This window comes from Harpia harpyja, chromosome 10, assembly GCF_026419915.1.
Source record: "Harpia harpyja isolate bHarHar1 chromosome 10, bHarHar1 primary haplotype, whole genome shotgun sequence".
In the NCBI taxonomy this organism is placed as follows: Eukaryota; Metazoa; Chordata; class Aves; order Accipitriformes; family Accipitridae; genus Harpia; species Harpia harpyja.
In genome coordinates this window covers 4,380,205-4,401,411 of record NC_068949.1, presented here as the reverse complement: position 1 = coordinate 4,401,411, position 21,207 = coordinate 4,380,205, and the positions used below count along the sequence as shown (strand labels likewise).

General features: G+C 46.5%; 1 protein-coding gene across 3 annotated transcripts in view; it reads right to left on the bottom strand.

The window, feature by feature from the left end:
* TET1 (tet methylcytosine dioxygenase 1) overlaps positions 1 to 17,970 on the bottom strand; it is a 70,729-nt gene extending 52,759 nt beyond the window's left edge. For all 3 annotated transcript variants that reach the window (XM_052799475.1, XM_052799476.1, XM_052799477.1), the window contains exons 1-2: positions 17,868 to 17,970; positions 6,940 to 8,995 (exon numbers count right to left, since the gene is read on the bottom strand). In XM_052799475.1, coding sequence (XP_052655435.1) covers positions 6,940 to 8,874 — 1,935 coding nt within the window. In that variant the 5' untranslated portion in view covers positions 8,875 to 8,995; positions 17,868 to 17,970. The remainder of the gene's footprint in view (positions 1 to 6,939; positions 8,996 to 17,867) is intronic.
* Between the last annotated feature and the right edge of the window lie 3,237 nt (positions 17,971 to 21,207).

Here is a 21,207-nt window from a genome sequence, read left to right as displayed (position 1 = left end):
CCCTCCGCCGCCACCCCGACACACGGCGACGCCGGAGACGGCCGAGGGGAGAGGCCCCGCCGCCCCCCTGCAGCCGGCCTCGCTGGTGCCCCGCATTCCTCACAGCGGCGCCCACGAGGCGGCCATCTTGCTTCCTGCCGCAGCGGCGCCCTCCTCCAGGCGGCGTCGCGGGCGCGAGCCTCGTGCGGCTCCGCGGCGCGCACCCGGCCGGCGGGCGCGCCGCCGCCGCCGCCAGGAGCCGCCGGACGGTCCCAGCCAATGGGGCGGCCGCGGCCCGCGGCTGGCGCTCCACACCCCGCCGGCCGCCTCCCGCGCTCCCGCCGGCCCTGCCCAAACAAAGGGTCTCCTGTGCGGGGCGCCGCGGCGGCCGCCAGCAAGAGGCGGCACGGACTCCCCGCGCGCGCGGACGCGGAGCCGCCGCCGCCGCCGCCGTCACCCGCGCGCGGCGGATGGGGGGGGGGGGGGAAGCCTGCGTGGGGTGTGCGGCGCGCGTGGGGCACGCAGCCGGGCAGCAGTCCCGGGGGTCTCTGTGGGGGTGGGGGGGGTGTCTTTCGGCTCCGTCAGGGCTGTTACCCGCGGGGTCAGGCGAGGACACGGCCTCAGCGCACCCGCGCGCGCGCGCGACCCCCCCCGTGCACGGCCGGGGGTGCGCGCGCCCGCCCACGCGCATGTGCGCAAGCAGGCAGGGACCGGGCGGCAAAGCGCGGGCCAGGGCCAGACCCCCGCCCTGCAAACGGCGGGGGGGGGGGGGGGGTTTGCTGAGGCGGGGGTGCGCCGTCAGGCACCAGTGGCGGTCGTGCGTGGGGCTCCCGCGGCATGGAAATCCCTCCCCGCCCGCCCGCGGGCTCCGTCTTCACCTATCTCTGTAGCATCGAACAGAAAGCATCTGCTGCAAACGGATTGCAGCGTGAACAGGCTGCCAGATAAACAATAAAATGCAATTAATTTCCCTCCCCTCCGCCCGCTTAAAACATTCATCCGGGTGGAAGAAGGATGGAGGGGTCACAGCTCTACCGCAACTTTTCACGCCGAGCCCTAATGGATCACGCAGATGCTTGCTAACCGTGGGCAACAAACAAATAACGACGTCTCTAACACGCCGCTAGCCATTGAAGCATTTACTGAAACAATTTCCAGTTGACATCTAAACCAGAAAGTTGGCCGTGGATTTACGCGCTACACATGAAAAACCTGCAAGAATGTCTTTTCAGCAGCTACAGAGTGCAATTTTAAAACTGTTTTCTTTATCTACTGCTATATTACAAGTGTAATTCCCGTCCGGTTATCAGTGCAAATCAGTTAAGTACCGCAAATGCGCAGATGGGAACACACAACTCATTCTGCGGCGTTATCAATTAAGTCAGAGAAAGCTGTTGCTCGTTTTTGTGGTCTGATGCTACCTCGTATTTGTTGCACCACAGTACTTTATTAAAGAGGAATTAGGATCAGGTAAAAGAAAAGTACTGATTTGTAATGTTTTTCCCAAAATACCACAAGTCTACAAGGGTCTTTAAGCGTAATAAAACCCAAGAGAGGTACATACACTTGGTGATCTGATTCTTCTTTGCAGTTTTGGCTACTTAAGATGCTTTGCGGTCCAGAAAAAAAAAAATTAAAAAAAATATTTATTTTGTTTGCTTAGAAACCTAAGACCCCGTATTCTGATTTAGTCCCCAATTTGTTGCGTACACTGGACAGTACTTAGGTGGTAGTTTCAGGTTTCCTTGTTAGACAGTTTCCCCTCCTGCTAGGATGGGTCCTCATACACAAGGAAGGAAAGAAACCTCGTCAAATAAAAATTTCTCCGTAAAAGCTGCAAGAACTGGCACAGAAAATAAGGAGCAGTGAAGAGGCAACTTTTAAAAGGCATCTTCTGAAAATAACTAGACCCCAAACTAACCCATTTCCCTGTAATTTAGGCTGCATTATAGTCCACACTCAGGATCACAGAGAATGGCAAAGAAGTGCGAGTTGTAATTGTTTTACACACCCACGGAGCGTGCATGTGTAAAATAAGAGTAAACTGCACTATGCCAACCCCCTGCCCTGCATCCGCGGGGCAGGCTGTACACAGCTTTGCTCATCTTTGCCACACGTTACCAAACTCTTCTAGCCCATGTGCTATATCCCCTTACAAAACTCTCAAGTATCATATTCAAGAGGAGTGTTTTTATGTGCACTCATTTTAAAATTTAACTGGGTTAAATATTTCTGGAGTCTATTGTAAAATAAATACCACAAAGTCTAAATTTCTTGATTATAACTAGGTTTGGCTAGAAAACAAGAATTCTATTTTGCTTTTATTTTTTTGAGATTTCGACACTTGGTTGTGTTCCAAAGCAGAGCAAACCTTTCAAAAATTCAAGAGGAGACAGATGGGATGTGGGAGACCAAAGTTCAAGCCCCTGGTCTGCATCAGGCAAAAAGCCCTAACCACCAAGCTGTTCCAATAATTCTCTCCCTCTTTTTAAGTTTTAAGCAGAAATTTCATTTGGAACCTTGAGAAACTTTCCCCCCAAAATAGTTGCATCGAGACAGATAGTAGCTGTGAAAGCTTCCTGTTAAATCAGCATTTTCCATTCAAGGAATGGCTTGCTGGAAAGTTCCCAACCAACTCTAATTGCAGCATCCTTTTTAAATATGTCTGGGTTTTCAGCAGCATGTTAAAAACCCACAAGCAAGCAGGCCCTTATTGTTATTTAATATTTCTGTGTTACTCAAATTACAGCTATTAAATAAGATGTCTCGAGACACCTTGGTCAACCCAGTGAACTTACACTCGGTGACCTGATTTGTTTTCAGTTTTTTGACTCCAGGTCCCACTAAACCTAACATGGTCCGTTACCCCATACGAACTAAAGCTCTCCCCAGCAGATGCTTTCAGCCCAAGAGGGCTCCCTGCCCAGGCGGGATCTTAAAACGTAAGCACCTCGGCAAGCCTTGTAGAAAGCAGCTTTTGGAGGCGAGGGCTCCCCACAGCCACCCGTTTTGCAGCAGCTCTACAGCAGCTCTGTACGTTTATGGCCTTTCGGGCCAGAGGAGCTCCGGTGGCATGTTACAAAACCCTGCAAGTTCACTTCGGTAAGTGGAGCTGCTCAGCTTGGCACCTTCCCGGGCCAGGGCCAGTACGATGGCTACGCCCAGGAGAACGCTGGCCGGCTGGGAGCCAGAGGAGAGCCGAGTCCACCCGCCCTGCCAGAGCCCAGCACACACAAAGTACAACTCCCGTGCACCACAGCCAGCTCGACCGATGACTGCAAGTGCCCAGAAGGCAGCGTTTTCATCCCGAGCGTGTGCTGCTACATCTGCAACACCCGCCTGTGCAAAACGGGAATCCTTTCTCCAAGGAGAAAACAAAATAAATGACAGACCACCTTCCCTACCTACGTGCTGGTTTTGAAGCCTACGAAATCCTTGCCCCGCATCGCGATGCATCCTGATGGCCTCAACACGTGTGATGATGCAATGGAAGCAAAGCACACCGCTTCTTGAAGTGAAAGATGCTTTTTGGTAGAAGATAGCTGTGAAATAGCCTTCAGTAGCTGCTACACTATTTCAGAAAACAGCAGTCTTGGAAAGACAAGGGAAAAAACGTGGAAGCATCACGCCCTCGTGTACGTAAACTTGTCAAACCCTCTTTTTCACTGCGAAGCATTCCTGCATTATTCATTCTGAGAGGGACAATAACCCAATATAAAGCCTTTTTCCTCCTCTTTTCAAAGCTTGCTTACGTTTTTTATTTACCAGGCTGCTCTTCAAAAAATTCAGTAAGCAGAAATTTTTTTCCCCTATATATTTTAGGATTTTTCTTTACCAACTCCTAACCAAGCAGCCACGGCGTGAATCCCTCAGGAAGAGGGGCATTACAGGTAACAATATTGCTACACACAGGGGCTGTGAACTAGAGCCCACAATGTTTTATCCAGACTTTCATGATGTCATGTCCCTGCAAAACCCATTACATTCAGCAAGGTAAAAGTATCACTGAAGGTTTATGTGGATGTTATTTTTAAGTGATATTTTTCAAGTCCAATATAGTTTTCAAATCTTTATCTGGATTATGTGTGAATTAATGAAAATAACAGTAATGTAACTAACGCCAGCTCCAAACATGCAACTGATACTCTCTGAGGGTTGAATGCTTGTGCACACATGGGCATGTGTGTTGGAATATGCACTTCAGTCTACATTCACAGCTTCTACCAGCCAGGCCTTACTCCCCATAACTGTAAATCCACCTAAGTTCTTAAGGGAAACCAACACTTTTTCTTTTTTAAACAGCACGCGTGGACTGCCAACCCCTGCACTGGCTATCCTACAGCCATTTAATGTACAGCACTTTCATTGACTTCATTGTGACTTTTGCATTGTTTAGTTAGAATGAGAAGAGATAATTCCCTTTAAGGCAAAACATCAATGTTTAAACTAAGCTCATGCAGAGCATGTCTATCCCCTACAACCTCCTCCCAGTGAATCACGTCCAAAAAATGCTTACATTCCACCAACATGACAAAGAGATGCATGACTTCCGAACAAGGAATGCACTGAAGCCAACCTCATTTCTCTTAATTATTACATTCACTTTCTATACCATGGACAGAGACCTACAGTTTTGGTTTTTCCCCAGCTGCCCTCTATTTGAAACGCATTACTGTCATAGAAGTCCCAGCTGTTGCAGTCCCAGTCCTACCAGTTTGGGAAAACACAATGGGATTCCCTTCCAGAGTGCTCCAATCTTATCTAAAGGATAGCTGCTGAACAGAGTGATATAGTGTTTCCCATCCCCCAACACCTCCCCCTGTATCTCAACATCTTTAAAGAGCTCTCCTAACATATCTACATTGTAGAAATACTTTCCTCTCTCATTTTCTCAGAGCACGGTTTCTAGAGATTACAAATGAGGCAAGGCTTGCTTCTAGGAATATCTGAAAAGGCACCAGGTTTCATTCAAATGCAATTTTATAAGAAAATACCTGACATGTTCTTAAATGTCAGGAATACTTCATTTCCTCTGTGCAGTACTCTGAAACTTCCTATGAAATTTAACGAGAAATGAAGGAGGCCTCCGGTGCAGCTCTAAATGCATTGTCCAAAATGCGACCAGTTTGATAAAATAAAAGCACACCAAAAAAAAAAAAGCTGCCAAAGAAAAGAATAAAAACAAGGAATCCCTCAAAGAAAGCAAAAGGAGCGCCCAGAGAGGACAAAGGTGAAGGGGCAAAGCTAATCTGCAAGGAGAAGGTCAGCCTGAGCAACAAGAAAAGAAGCATGTTTAGCCTGGAAAACAAAGGTTGACAGAAAAGCTGGAGTGCTTCCTTTCACCGACCCTGCCAAAACCCTTTTTAAAACATGGCTTTTAGATCACTTCCTACCTCAACTCCACCAATTCTCTCCCATGAGCTTCTTCAATCCCACTGACTAAATATACAAAAGGATATAATGCCGCTACTCTCTTGCTGTAAAAAGTCAGGATCACTCTCTATCACCTTTATTGTTTTAATATGTATCTTAAATCACGTTATAGCTGTCCCTCCCCTCACCTTTTTTTTTTTTTTTTTTAAAAAGAGCATTTAGGAGCAGTTGAGACACAAAGAGGTTTTTGAATGAACTCTGAGCCAAACTGTTTAAACCTACTTCCCTTAATATTACAACTTAAAATATACTTCCCCCACAAAGGGGAATATACTATATGCCCTCACTGCTACAGGACTTTTCTTTCTGCTTGCCTACCTTAAAAACAGAACGGACTTCTCTGCAAACCCTGGTAAGCACAGGACAGAGCAGTGAAAACAGGAGGTCTCCTGAGATCTCCACAGCTGACAGGAATGTCTACCTGCTGTAAGAACACACCATTTTAATGAAACTGCTATTGAGAAAGGTTTTGCAGGTGCATTCTCCCCAGTGTGAACTGCTCCACTCAGAGTACACACTGGTGCAGAGACTTGAACCTCAGTTTCCCACATCCCAAGGCAAATGTCCCAGTGACTTAACTACTGAGACAGCATCTCCCCCTCCGAGGCTCGGGTACTACTGGATCACACGAAGCAGAACACTTCCAGCAGGACGTGGCGGCACAGAGGCTAACTCTGCAGCTCAGAGGTCAGGGAATTCAGTTGGGATGTGGGAAATCTACGTTCAACTCCCTACTTACCTGATTTAAAGCCTGATCTTGAACTGAAATCTCTCAGAAGGTCAGTGCTGTTATCACAGGGGCATACAGACTGTCTTTTCCCCTCCTCTTTGTTCCAAAAGTAATGACCTGGGTTATAGAAGGCTGATGGATCAGGAAAATGAGTAAGAAACACAGAAAAAGGAAGTATGTATAGGGGATGTGGTAAAAGACAAAGGGAGACAGGCAGGAGAAGTGAAAGGAGAGAAACAGAAGAATAGACAATTAGAAAGGCAGAGAGATGTGAAAGGGGAAAACGCAGCTACAATTTGGTCCTGAAGTTTATAAATTTATTTCCACCAAATCTGTCATCACAAGCAAATTACTTTAACTGAATTAAAGAGCAAACAGCCTTCCTTCCTTTGCTTTTTAGCCTTAAGTATTTTGAAATACAGACACCCTCCCTAATAATTCATAGTCTCCTAAGACTACCCTCATTCTCCCCCCTCCCCGCATTTTGCACTTAAATCTTTCTCACCTCTTCATGCCCTCAATTAATTCATTGTTTTGGCCAATACCTGGAACACAGAGTTAAAGCCATACTTACCTCTGATTTTATGCATTTACACAGCAGGAACAAGAATAACTCCAGCTCACTTTAATCTACACCTCTATAGATGACAAGAGAAAGTTACCATGCAACCTGTTAGCTCCAACAGTAACCCTAAGCTCTCTAAAGCTGTACAGTGACCAGCATTTCCCTTTGCAGAATTTTAAGATGTACCTCAAGCCTTACAAGAGTGACTTAATTTGCAACTTCTTTGGCTTACCTCAAAAGGTAGTGTGATTGGTGGTGGTGGCTTTTTCAGTTCTTCACATTTTCTCTTTTTACATATCCGGTGACTAGTTTTGCGTTTCCTGCAACAGCTGCATTCTTCACAATTTGTTTTCCGCAGACAGGGCTCACAGACTCCACAACGCCTTCGTTTCTTTTTCTCTAGCATAGGGAGCAGAGATGAATATGGAACAGGGTAATCACCAGCTGGATTTTTAAGAGAGGATGGCCCTGAGGCCTCAACCGCTCCAGTGCTGTCGCTCACGTTGTCCTGAACCAAATTCAAGCTTACTCCGACACTTCCCAGCTGTGATGAATAATCATTATGCTGCAGTCTTGAGTCAGCTGGCAAATCTGCATTTATGGCTTTTTCTGAGGCAAGAGCAGAGATTTCCATGCTTGAAGGCAAGTCCAAAACAAAACCTTCAGAGAATTGTCCAGAGCTTTCACCAGAGATTTTATCAACTGTGCTTTTTCCTAAATCTGGAGATAAAGTGGGGACATAACCTGAATTCAGAATAAATGTCTCTGCATCAATACATTTAACAAGCTGTTCAATGTCCTCCACTTCAATATTGTTTAAAGAGGTATCGGAAACTGGTTCACATACTGTAAATAAGTTTTTTGAGTCAGATTCTGATTTCTCTCTTGTACAGCTCAAATCCAAATTTGAGTCAAGTTCTTTGTGAACGGGTACAAAATCCACAACCAGTTTCATGTGGGATTCTGCAAGTGAGCTTGCACCTTCAAAATGTAAAAGCAAACTTGATTCAGTGGCAGCTACAGAGCTGGAATTTGAACCAACGTCTTTATTCTCAGACTCTAAATCCCAGCCTGCCTTCAAGCAGGACTCTGCAAGTGAGCTTGCATCTTCCAAAAAATGTTCTTGTGAGTTAAACTCAGAGGTAACTATAGGTGCAGAAATCGAGTCTTGTTCTTCACTAGGTAGCACCAGGTCCGACTCTGCTTCAGTGTGGGATTTGGCAAGCGGGACCGACTCTTCCAACAGTACTGCTGAGCTGAGGTCTGAGGTATCGACAGAACTGGAGTCAGGTTCTTTACTGTTAGGCACCAGATCGAAGGGAGTCTCTGCACACACCTTCGAGTTTGATTCAGAGGTGATTACGGAGTCAGAAGGAGAAGAAGACGGAAGCACAAGCGCAGCATCTTCAACAAATGCTTCAGCCAAACTACCTGTATCAAGATCGCTGGGTGTCTGCTCACAGGGCAGGTCTTCGTGCTTGCATTTCACCTCTGGCGCTTCTGTGTCATCATCATCAGTTACCTGACTGCTTGGAACGGAGTCATTTGTTTCAGGTATTTCTACCTCTTTGTCTTGACTGGCACATGTGGTAGCAGGCTCTTCGCCTACAGTACATGGAGCATCTTCTACAGGCAGAGGAGCTAACTCATTTTGTGCTAAATCTTGTTTCAAACCTCTTTCGCCCGCCTCAACGTTTTTTTCTTCTACTACTACCAGGGCTTCTTGTTCATGTTTTTCCTTTGTTTCTAGCCTTTTTTGTGCTGCAGCTTTCCTGGGTTTTGCAATTGGAGTTTGGGACAATCTACGGGAGAATGATCGGTTACGGAGAGACATCGTAAAGCCATTGATGTTGAAAGAATCCTGGTTATGAAAGAGGATATTGTCAGCTTTCTCCAAACTCACCCAAGATGCTCCAGACAAGGTTCTGGTTACACTGCTCCTGAGAAGTCTACCTGAAGAGCTCATGATTGGTTTCTTTTCTTGCTGTTTTTTCTTAACATCTTTTTCTTGCGCTGGCTTTTTGCCTTTTCCAGAGCTAACAGCTTTTGTGGAAGTCTTTGTGGTTTTCTTTCTCACTTGGCTAGATTTCTTTTTGCCCTGGTTAGATTTCCTTTTGCCTAACTCTTCCTTTTTGACTAATCTGGAAGGCCTCGCATGGTGAGCCATGTTTGCAGAGTAGTAGAAATGTTAAGAGGAGAGATGGAAAAGAATCATGAGCTCTTGAGAGAACTTTTCAACAGAAAACTGCACACTCCCATTGCTGCTCTGTGGTGATACAGCATTAACTCTGAAATAGAAGAAGATATAAAATAGCATAAATATAGTTCTAATTAACGAAGGGTTCACATATATTAAACTGACCATTTTTTAATATTTAAAAATACACAGGTAGAATTAGAAATACTGGTATTGGATGTTATGTTCAATTAACACAAAACCTTTGAAAATACTGCAAAATGGAATGCTTGCCTAAAAGCGTATAACACAAATGAAGCAGCAAACAGAGCTCAAACGACCAGGCAACATCACGTATTTACTGTTTTATGTCAGTTTTAATAAGATTGAGAAAATGCAAACTTCTTAGCAGTTCATTAACCACCCCTTCCCTTGAGTAAGAACGGGTGAAGTTTACATCTATAGCTTTATGTTCAACAGCATATCTATCACTGTAAGGACATTCAGGAAAAAAGAACAAAGCTGAGTTTATTGTGTGTGTTCCACTCATACACCATCACCAGGGCATCTCTCATTCTTTTACCATCCATCATCTGCCCACCATGGTGCAATCCCAGGTAAAATGGGAGAAGTTACTAGCTCCCCAAAGATGTCTAACTTGTGGTGTTACTCACAGGGGAACCGGACCAGGGAAGAATTGCCTTTCCCCGTGTTATCTCCCAGCGTAACTTACCAGCACACTGTATTACACTGCAAGCCTTGAGTCTGTCCTGTCTAGCTATATCAAATGTACTATGCTGGCAGTCGTCTCGGTTTCATCATTATGACTGCTAACATATTTGCCTTCAACAAAATACCACACATTTGTCCTAAGCTTTCATCCCCAAATACAACCGCAATGCAGAAGTCCCCCAACTCCCAAAATACAATTCAGTCATCTCAGAAGATAAAATGGATTCTTCAAGCTCCAAATCAATTTCCTTCAAGGTGGGCTGGGGTTTTTTAAATGTAAAGCAATTCTCCTAAGTACATAGTTTTTAAGTACATGGTGCTTTTAAGTACCTGTGGAAAGCTTTTAAAGCTTTATTTAGCTGTTTGAATAGATCAGATGGGTAGACAAGGGCATCCTAAAAATGGGAGCACGCAGAGCAAGAGGCTCTGTAGTCTCGGGCAGGAGGGTGCCTTCCCTTCGTCATGGTTCCTTTGAATTCCTTAAGCCCAAATCAAGTCGCCTACAGGACACATGCACCTCACTGATGGGAAGACAGAAAGAAAAGGAAGAACAAAAAGCGTGCAATGATGTCTAAAATCCTGACCTCTAAAGGAAGCTAAAAAAAGGGAATCCTTATGCCTTCTAAAGGAAGTAGAAGAGGGAAGAAGGGTGCTACCAAGCTCCTGACACCACCACCACCACCTCAAAAGGCTGGTGAGGCAGAGTGCACTCTCCTTCCCATGACCTCAACCCCAACTTGAAGCCAGCAGGTCAAGCTGACGGAGGCTGCCCTTAGCCACAGCCCGGTCCAAGCTCTGCTGAAGGTGGGGAGAGCTACGCTGGTGCAGCCCAGTCTACTTAATGCCCCAGAAATGTTTAATGGTACTACACCAGCCAGGTTCGGCTGGTGTAGGGCAAGCAAAAAGGCACAAGGCACATGAAGAGCAGGCTCCACGAGCAGAACACACCCCCAGACCATAAAAACTTATCTACAGCACAAGGCACATAGAAAGCTTACAACCATCCGCACCAAACAGCACTGCACTGTGCCAAGATAAGCTCATTAGCATGCCGAGGGGATGGTCTAGCACAGCCAACGCACGTGGCCTCTGTGCGGGACCACCAGCTCCTGCCGCCCCCCAAAACCAGCACGCTGGCAGCGAGCTTGTTTGCCTGTCAGCCCTGAGCAGGCTGCCCAGTGGCCACAGCACCTACACCAAGGCTAACAGTAACTCCCCAAACTCTTTTCAAATAGCTTATTTAAAGCATTTTGAAGGCTAGCTCTTGTTTATTGAGCAGTAGTAAGCCAACTGATCCTGTGTACTACAACATATAAACCAAGTATCTTACCTAAACATGATGTGATTATTCTGTATCATATCTTCATATTACATACCAGATGAACATTATTACCGAGACAGCAGTTTTTCCACATACTCAAATAGCATTTTGGAGCCAGCACCGCTGTACGAGACAAGGCTAAGCACACTTCTAAGGTCAGATCAGAAAATAATGCCCATCAAACACACAATAAACAAGCTAACAGCATCCCTCCTCCTTCACAACAAAACTGCCAACCCAGAGAGACTGAGTAGACACGTGTAGTTGTTTATAATTGCAGGTAATGCTCAAAGACCACAAAAGAAGAGACCTGAACAGCTCCTGCAGAAGCGTTCTATAAAGTTGGGTCAGACACTGAAACAGCAAAATAAATACAAAGCTGAAATGAAGGTATCTGAGTGCTTTCCTCCCACTACCCTTCTCTGGAGACACACGGGGGAAGGGGGACGTGGCCGTTACTAGTCACTCTGTGAATCGGCATCACGTCAGCAGGTCCATGAAATAGTTGTTGGCAGCCTGCAAAAAGCTTCCCCAGTTTCTTGGGGTTTTGACAGAGACTGGGCTCCTCATTCCAAAGGATAGCCTGGAGGGCTGCAAAACCAGTTGGAAGCTAGCAGCAGGCAGTGTATCTGTAGCCATTAGCGGCCAGTGCTACATAACAGTGGCAGGAGAGGAAATGCGAGCTACTTTCAGAGGCTATAGCCAGGAGAGCAAGGAATAAAGCAAGAAAACAAGAAGGGCCAGGCAACATGGGAATGTGTGAATCAGGAGGGGGACTGAAGAGATAAAGTTTTTTCTCTTTATCAGCCCTGAAACAGAAGCAGAACGACGAGAGAATACAGAGGATCTGGAGTGGAAACAGAGACTGGATTTTTGAAGATACTGAGTATGTATAATGCTTTGCTCATATTAATTCTCTACATAAGCAGTTGCCACTGCTGTTGTGGAAGTTTGGGAAGCATGATCACCAAAACTATCAATTAGAAGCTTCATTTATAATAATTTTGTATTTTTTTTTTTAAATCATCATTATAATTACATGATAATATGTCTTTACCTGCATTTGGAAATTGCAACATGGTTGTTTCAGGACTGAAGAAGCAAGACCATCTTGGTTTTTTGGTGGTGGTTTCGTTTGTTTGGGTTTTTTTCCTTTTAATACAAAAACCCATACCTGTCTGGCAAGAATGTAGAAAAGTATCAAAGCCAAAGCATTGCTTCTTTTCAGGGCCAAAATTAGAGGCTATGGACATCAAGTGGTTGAAGACTTCCCTTTTTCTTGCTAAACAAAGAATGCTGGTATTTGTAGGAAACTGACAGGCATTTAAATGCTGCGTTAAAGAAGATGGCAAAGGCAGCTAGTATTTGCCTTGCTCAGAGATGACAACACAGGGGCAGAACAGCAACAGTTTTATCTATTTTGTTTCAATTTTGTCACTGGAGTGAATTTAGGTTTTTCAGAAGAGATCCGGGTGATAGGCCCCTAAAAGAAAATTTAGTAATCCCGCCCCCCATTAATACTTGACTACAGTTATATTTGTCTGGGACTCTGAGCACCTGACCCCCAAGGTGACTGTAAGCTCTTGGGAGAAATGCCTGTCAGCAAGAAAGCCCATAAAGAAAAAATGAAAGAAAAGAAAGCCCATAGTCTTGACAAATACTAGTCTGCTACAACCACCTTAACTGCTAGAAAAAAAAAACGCTAACATTTTTTAAATAAAGCGTCTAATAAAACTAAATTACATTGTTACTTCTTTGTTTACTCTTTCACATTTAGGACCAAAATATTAGATAGCTAAAAGTATTCAAGTTTTGTTTTCTGTAACACTAGGCAATATTTTACCTTCCCTTTTCCATTTAAAGCACTGGCAATGACTCTGTTGATGCCTGCCGCAGTTGCAAATTGCCTCACATCACTTGTTAAGGACAACAAATGGCTGTATCATACTGGTCACATTTCATAGCAAGAAATTAATTATATTTCCAAAACATCTATGTGGACTTAGCAGGATTATCAAACATAAACCTCATGGGGCAATATAACAACTTGGCAGTTTTCCATCATCCTGGAGAGAAACAAACTTACTTCAATGCTCTCTTCGAAAACCCAATCAGGTGGGACCTACCATACCCTCCCTGAGAGCAGAGGACAGGCGTCTCTATGAAGTAAAATGGGTAATAGGTACAGGAGGGTTTGCTGGGAACTGCCCTAGATAATAACAGTGCATCCCGAAGCTGTTTGTTACTTGAGATGACTTATCTCTTCTAATTCATGTGCAAAGCCGAAAGCTGGTTTTAAGGCCAGTTGCTTAAGTTTTGCTCATTCACAGTAATAAATCTGGAGCAATCCCACTGACTGCTATAATCCTCAACAAATACTGCTAAAAAGCTAATCAAGGACTAAATCTTTTAGTCCCATCTTGGTCAAAATTCCAAACAATTATAAGGAGAATTTTGCCTACAAAGTAATTGGGGAATTTAACCCCATACTGCTGGAATGCCTCCAGAAAAAAAAAAAAAAAACACCACCCAAAACCAAACCAAACACCAACCCAACCCCCTCCCCTGCTTTTCTTATTTACTTTCCCTTTACACAAAAAGATAAAAAAATAAAGCAGGTTTTCCTTTTAGAGGTAGCGTCCATCAAGATTCTGTTCCATAACTTGATTCTTGTTGGAAGATGGGGGTAAAAAAGAGATTAAAAGATGTGCTCTCATAAAATGGTGGCAGCTTTTTTACGGCATCGTGAAAGACAGCAAGTGACCCCTGAACAAACACAGCTGCATGGGGAAAAAAAATGACACAGCTAGGACTAGTTGAGCCTGGTTTCACTACAGTCAGATGCACTAATTAAACACATTTTGTTTCAGTGTTTAGGTATCCTTTAAAAAGTCACTTGAGGGTGGCCGGTGGGGAAACAAGACCTGGAAGCTCTCACAAAAGCCTCTTAATACTACACATGTCCCAAGCAATAAGGGCCACAATTTGCCTTAGAAGTTGTCACACAAGCTCAGATCTACAACTTTGAATTGAAAAGCATCTCATCTTCCAGCAGCAAATGCTCTGGAGGAAGATGCAAGAGACACCAGAGAAGACAGACATTAGAAAATCTGACCCTCATGTTAGGTGCAAAAGCTTTTTTCACGGTCTTTTCAGGATTATGTCATATCATCTGCATATTCTTCCCAATGTCAACCTGCTTTTCAATCTTGCCTAATTCCCTGCATCTACTGATTGCTCTGTACAACACTTTGTATATGAAAAGAAGGGAAATGCGTTAGGAGGAGGGAATTAGCTTTAATTTTCCCTTTCCCCCCTTCTTTAATCCTTGAGCACCCATTCGGTTTTGGTTAAGAAATAAAAATGAAACTTCTCATCTGCCTTCTCAGTACCATGAGTTATTTCACAGACAGTCTTGTAAAGAAGCCTCCCCAAGCTCCCTCTGCAGAGGCACCCCCAAGGCGTCCCCCCCACTCACCACCCCCCAGCCCCTCAGACCTCTCCTCCCTCAATCCTGTTTCAAGTGGTGTTTCTATAACCTCACATGCCATTGAAGAATACTGTTTTCCATTTTACTATACATAAGTTTTCTGCTTTACTTTACAGGATTATGCCACTCTTAAGGCAATCAGGCATATTTTATCCACACGTATTAAACCTTGTACACATTCCAGTAGCAAAACTGCAAATCTGGGACAGGCACTGCAGGATGCCACTTCAGTTTCTCACAGACAAAGGCGTACACTCAAAGCGTAACCCTTTTCCCACTGACATCAGTAACACAAGATGATGTTGAGCAGACCAAGCACCAAGGCCTTCATCCTAAATTTTTGTCCTCGCTGGACCCGGAAGGCCACCTCTGTGTTTGGATGATAAGTCTGGATAAGGCTGGACTGTCACCACGTCCCACTTCCCTCTGCTGCATGGGGAGCTGAAGACTGCTGTGAAATATGCACTCTCAATGAATTCAGCAAGACATGTCAACGTTTAGCGTTTTGCAGTGTCATGACTTCATGCACCTTGGAGCCTGCACAGTGAGTGAAACAGATAAAAAAATACCACAAAAAAAAACCCAACAGCCAAACCTCTTGGTTTAGGGAAAGCTCTATTAGAACGTTTAAAAAAAAAAAAAAAAAAGCATGGCAAGGAACCACACATACTTAAACCACAAAACCAGATTAAGCCTCAGACAACCAACTGGCACCAAAAATCCATTGTGAAGACTCACACCGCATGTGCAAGTATCCTCGCTCCAGCCCAGCAAGGAGCACAGGCTTGCTTTAACCTCTGTTCAGTGCAGCCAAATACTGACCTTAACAGGGGGAATGCTAAAAAGTCAAAAGATACCAAGTAATTTCTAAGGGTTCACCAAATGAAAGTCCGTTCCACCAGAACACTCCAGGTACTTTTGAATACAAAAAAGCAAGCAAAACAAACAAAACCCCTCAGCTAATCATATGCCCCTCTAATTCTGCATTTACACAGTTTCAAACACTGCATTTCTTTTTGACAATATTTGACTTCATTCTTCAGGGGTTTTTCCTTTTATTAACAAAAAAAAGAAAAAAAGAAAAGAAAAAAACGCTAACTGAATCACCTTATCTCAAACTCAATTAAAAGAAGGGGGAGGTGGAGGGAAGAACCTTCAGGCAAAGATTAAGCCTGGAAAATTTCAGCCTGAAAGGTGTTTTGAAATGTAAGTAACTGAAAACAGAAAGCAGGATGGAAATGCTTAGGCCAGCTTTAACAGCCACGGGTAGCACTCCAGCTGTAATAAAACACTATCAGTGGGGATTTTGAATTATTGCACAGTGAAGACTTAGGTCTTGCAGAAACCATAAATATCAGAAAGTTGCTTGGTACATCTCACCTTGAATTCTCCCCTGATTACCTGCTTTGTGCAACCCAGCCCACCCTTGTCTCCTCTAAGCACAACCAACCCCTCTTGTCCAGAAGGGCTGAGCCTCACCCCTAGAGCAACCACCACCGGCCCTTGTGCTGCCAGAGAAACTGCTTCTGAAAACCATAAACCAGCCTTCCCCTCCTTTACAGTCAGGGTCGACCAGGCTCTACCTGCCCAATTTTGCCCAGACCAAGAATAAATGCAAAGTTTTCTGGATTTAATTTCTACTCCTAATTCGTGTTGACTGGCATTAATGAAAACAAGGTGATTACTGCATAGAATAGCCCTCTGCCTCTCCACAAGAGTACCTTAAAAACAGCACTGAGCACAGCTGGGAAGAGCTACTATATGGAAGATTTGGGTTTTATTATTATTATTTTCACAGGTTTCTCCATTGGCTTTAAAATTTAAAGACACACCTTTGCCCTAGAATTCTGCTTGGTCATGTTAAAATATCTAACGCTGCAAGTGCATCTTTGCCCAGCTTTGCCATTAACGCACTAACACTTCTAGAAAGAGAGCTCTTTGGCCAGATCCATGCTGGAGCAGCTTGTTTACAGGGGTCGACTATCACCACCCCACTCGAGGGTGTGCACTGACATCCGTGTGCTCATGCCCTGCTCTAGATGCCTACTTGCACGCTCCCTTCTCCTCCTTAAAGGAGTAGCATCTCACCATGCTGGGCTGCTGCTACATAGGCCGAGATGCAAGCGATGCAGACTACGTTGCTCTTTAAATATCTTTGGGGTGCAGCAGGATAGGCTGGCTGGGTGTAGGACAGGCTAGGCACACGATTGGCGCGACTCCTTTGACTACAGCTGCGCCTGGTCCCTTTGCAAATCCAGCATGCTCCGCCGCTCGCTCCCCGGGCAGTAGCAGCCATATACCTTTGTAAGGTTAACTGGTCCTGCCTCCCAGCAGGCCGCCCGGTCCTTTTTTCCTTACCCATCCCATTCGGCGAACAGCATCCTTCTCCCCTGGCTCCATCACGACCGCGGCAGGGACCATCCCTACCAGCACCGAACCTCCACTCGCCCCAAGGCCACCACCACCTCTTCTCCCCCAGCTCCAAGAGCGGCTGGATGGGCGCTCAGCGCCCAGGACCACCTCGGGGGCTGCAGTCCCGCCGGGCTCTGGTTCCTTTAGTGCAGGCAGGCGGACCCCGGAGCAAGACGGGGGTGGGGGGAGAAGGGAAGGGGCAGGCAGGGCCCGCCTAGGGGGGAAGGCAGCGGCTCCTCGTGGCCCGGCCCCGCCGCTGGCCGTGCACACACCCCCCCCCAACCCCGGGAGCCCTCCCCGGGGCCGCAGACAATGGGGCCGGCCCCAGCGGGAGCGCCGGGGACCCGCAGCGTCCATCCATCCGGACGCGCCCCGCTTCTCCCGCGGCAAAGGCGGGGAGCCGCCCCCGGGGATGCTCCCCCCGGCCCCGCACACCAGCGGCACCTCCAGAGGGGGATGCTGCTGCTGCACAGCCCTCGTTCGCCTGGTTTGGGGTTTTTTGGGGGGGGGGAGGGTGGCTGCGGGGTTTTTCCGGCTGGCCGGGGGCCCCGGCTGCCGGGCAGGGTCCCTTTAATTGTTCCCTGCCCTCCGCGGAGGCTGCAGGCAGTTTCTCTCGCCTGGCGGGTTTTTCCAGGCAGGCTCTGGCTGCTGCAGCACAAACACGCTCCAGCACAGCCAGGGAGACCGGACTTTTTCGTTCTTTCGGCCAACAAACTGCGTTTTGCATTTGAATAACCCCCAAGCCTGTCCTCCTGCTTTCCTCCTCGCCTCGAAACCGCCCGACCCGCGGGGCTCCGAGCCCGGCCGCGGGGGTGCCCCTACCTCCCCCTCCCCTCTCCACCCTAGCTCAACTTTGCAACGAGCCAAGCGGCTAAGCGAGAGGGGAAGGAAGGGAAAATGGGGGGTGGGGGTGTGTATTAAAAAAAAAAAAAAGGGATGGTCCGAAAGCAGAGGTCTCCGTCCCCCCCCCACCCCCTCCCGTCCACCCCCCCACCCGCAGCAGCCCCGGGACCCGTCCCACGCACGTACCAGGGCTGCGGCGCGGCCAGCCCGCAGCTCACAGGAAGGGGCGATGCTGGCATGGCTTGGCGGTCCGCGCTCGGAGGCGGAGGTGGGAGGGGGGTGGATGGGGGGGGGGGGGGGTCGAGGCACGGTTCACGGCCCGGGCCCCCGCGGGCGAACGGCTCCCATGGTGCGACGAGCCCAGGCCGGGGAGAGGGAGCCCCGGGCCGCGAAACGTGCTCTCGGTCGACGGCGGCGCGTCGCCCCTGGCCGGACCCTCCGGGAGGGAGCGGGGAGGGGGCGGCTCGGCGGGGCGCTCGCCGCACCGAGCCCTCCCGGCAGGCGGCAAAACGCGCCCTGGATCCCCGCGGATGGAGCGGGATTCGCAGCCCCCCCCCCCCCCCCGCTAACCTCCACCCCACCCACGCCCCCGCGTTGCGGGGGGAACCGGCGGCGGCAGCGGGGTTGGCCCGGCATGGCCCCGGGGAAAGGGAGGGTGGCGGCGGTGCCTCCTCGGCTGGTAACAACGGGGATTATTTAACAACAGAAAAAAAAAAAAAATCAATAAAAATGACGGTAATAAGAGAAAAGGCAAATTATTCCGTTACTTGCAGAGGCTGCGGTTTGACGCCACATACCTCCCCATCAGCAACGGAGGTGACACCCTCTGAAATCATCCCCCCCTTTTTTTTTTTTTTTTTTTTTTAGGCTGGAAGAGGGAAGGTCTGGTCAGCGGTGACGGGTGAGGGGTTCATGGGGGGGGGGGGGGCAAACGCCCCCACCCCTTACATGTGCCATCCAGGAGGACCCTCAAATACCGGCGTCCACCCAGGCCCGGCCGTCCCACGAGTGGAGCAAACACGCCCAGAAGCATGGGGAAGATGCTGGCTAAGAGGAGGAAGAGCTGCTAAGCTGCCCCCTCCCTCCCATAAGGAGAAAGAAAAAAAAAAACCAAACAAAAAAAAAAACCAGCCTTGCTCTCCCCATCCCCCACCTCATCCATTAAGAGCCACTGATGATATTTGCTGCTCCTTCCCAGAGGGAAGTGGGTGAGCAAAATGTTATAATAAGAGGAAGAGTCAGTCCAGCCTTCTTACACGACTCATTATCACTACAGCCTTTTGTCAGAGTGGAAAGCAGGCCACCAAGTCTAACATCTCTTCAGACTGGAAAACAGATGTTGGAAATGGGATCTATGAAACAATATACCCTAGCACTGCTTTCTTTTAAGAAAGCTTCATTACTATTAATTCTCTAGCTGTTGTAGTATAAAGCACTTTGAATATGAACCAACCCATTCAAATGCTAGCCTGCAGAGAGGCTTTTCTACTGCATACAAGAGAACAGTACTGTCCACATCCATGCCTATAAAGATGCTTTAAATGCCAGTGTTTTGCCAACTATTTTAATTGACATGTGGGAAAGGAAAAGCAGTGCCACAGGTCTGTGCAGCTTATTGTTACTGCTGTGGTTCAGTGCCAGCAGGTAGGTAGCCCATCACCAATTTGTACCTCCATCCTCATCTCTACTTCCCCTTTATTTCCTTGCAGTAAAAAGGAATACACTCTGGGAATCTTGGCCAAGCTCACAGACACATTTCAGATACAAGGTGAAACCAACACCACATACACCTGAATTTTGAACATTTGCCTGATCAGCTCTCAGCGGCAGGTAATTTTGGCAACACACATGAGTTCTTTGGTGGGTATAACCATACCATCTCCTCCTCAATCTGACAGTTTGCCGAAAAGACTGCTTTTCTAGAGGGCTGGATATCAAGACTTCTGTCATTCCAAAGACCTGCCCTACTAAAAAAAAAAAGAGGTAATACAAGCTATTTTTGTAAGATGAAATAATAGATGATTTGAGAAGTAAAAGAACTATTGCTCTCCAAGTAACACAGCAAAAGTAAGTAGAAGGAACTGAACTTGAGACAATAAAGCCCCACATAAGCTCAGTATATTTCATGGGAAGATGGTGATAAGTTGGAAGTTGTGGCCTTGAACAAAATGCAGAGCAATAAATTAGTAGCTTGGAGGAAAGCAACAAGCAAGGAGGGCTAAGGCTTGGTTAGAATAAGCAGGTTAATTAATAGGAGGACCCAAACACCAACACGTACAATCACAGCTCCATTAAAAACATGCTAAACGCTAGGAAACAAACAAGAATTTAGAATTGTTCATTTTCACAGCCACAGACATATGTGCTCATGGTCTTTTTCAACACTGATAAACATCCTAGGAAGCAAGCAGCACCAGGTAACAATATTTTCTGGCAACACTAAGATACTCAGCCTATCAAGGCAAGCCGAGAATAAATATTTGGAGAGAGATCTCACAATAATGACTGTCTGGGCAACAAAACGGTGGATGAAATCCTTTCACTAAAATACAAAGAGAGGCACATGGAAGGAAACATGGAAATCGCGGCCTCTGAATTAGCTACTACCACTCAAAATAGAGATCCTGGTACCATGACAGATACTTCTCTGAAACTGTTCCATGTGCTCAAGTGGAGTATTAGGAGTCATTACAAAAGATGGCAAGAACAGAACAGGAAACATCACTACTCCATCATTATTTAGTCCAGATCTTTTATCTGCTTACATCTTGACTATAACATGCAATTCTGGTCTGCTTAAAAGGTGCAGAGTGGAACTTAAGAAAGCACAGAGAAACGTAGCAGGGGTAGCCAAAAGCACAAGGAGCAGCTAAATACACCAACGTTTTCACCCCAGAAAGAAGGCAATCTGGGTGAAATGCCAACCAATATATTACAAAAACAAGAGTAGCATGGAAAGCATTATCAGAGACTGAATGCTCACTGTTTCTCCAAAGTAGAGGATATCATGTCAATTTATCAGATGCATCAGAACAGAAGACAGCTACTTCTTCATGCAATGTGTTGTCAAACCACGGAAGTCACTGCCACAGCACATTGTAGATGCTGAAAACTTCACAGGTTAAATTTTTTTAAAGCAAAATTAACAGAAGACAGTTTAATCAAAAGCTACTTAACACAAAAGTACTGTTTTAACTATACATTACTTGAAGCTGGCAGAGTGTGCTGAGAAAATAGCCCTATATGCTACTCAAGCCTTCTTCCCTGTGTATGTGTTACCGGCTACTGTCAGGGGTAAAGTTTTAAGCTGGTGGACCTTTGGTCTGTCACAGTGCTACCATCCCTGTGTTTTTATCCAGGATAACATACAAATTAGCACTTACCTGCAGAATTAATAGAACTGGACAACAGAGTACCAAGGAATATAGTGCACAAACCTGTAAGTAGTTCTGGACTGCAGGCAGCTCTGACAAAATTTGAGTCTGTGGTGAGTATCAGGGAACTGTGAAGGGTAGCTGCTCCCTGA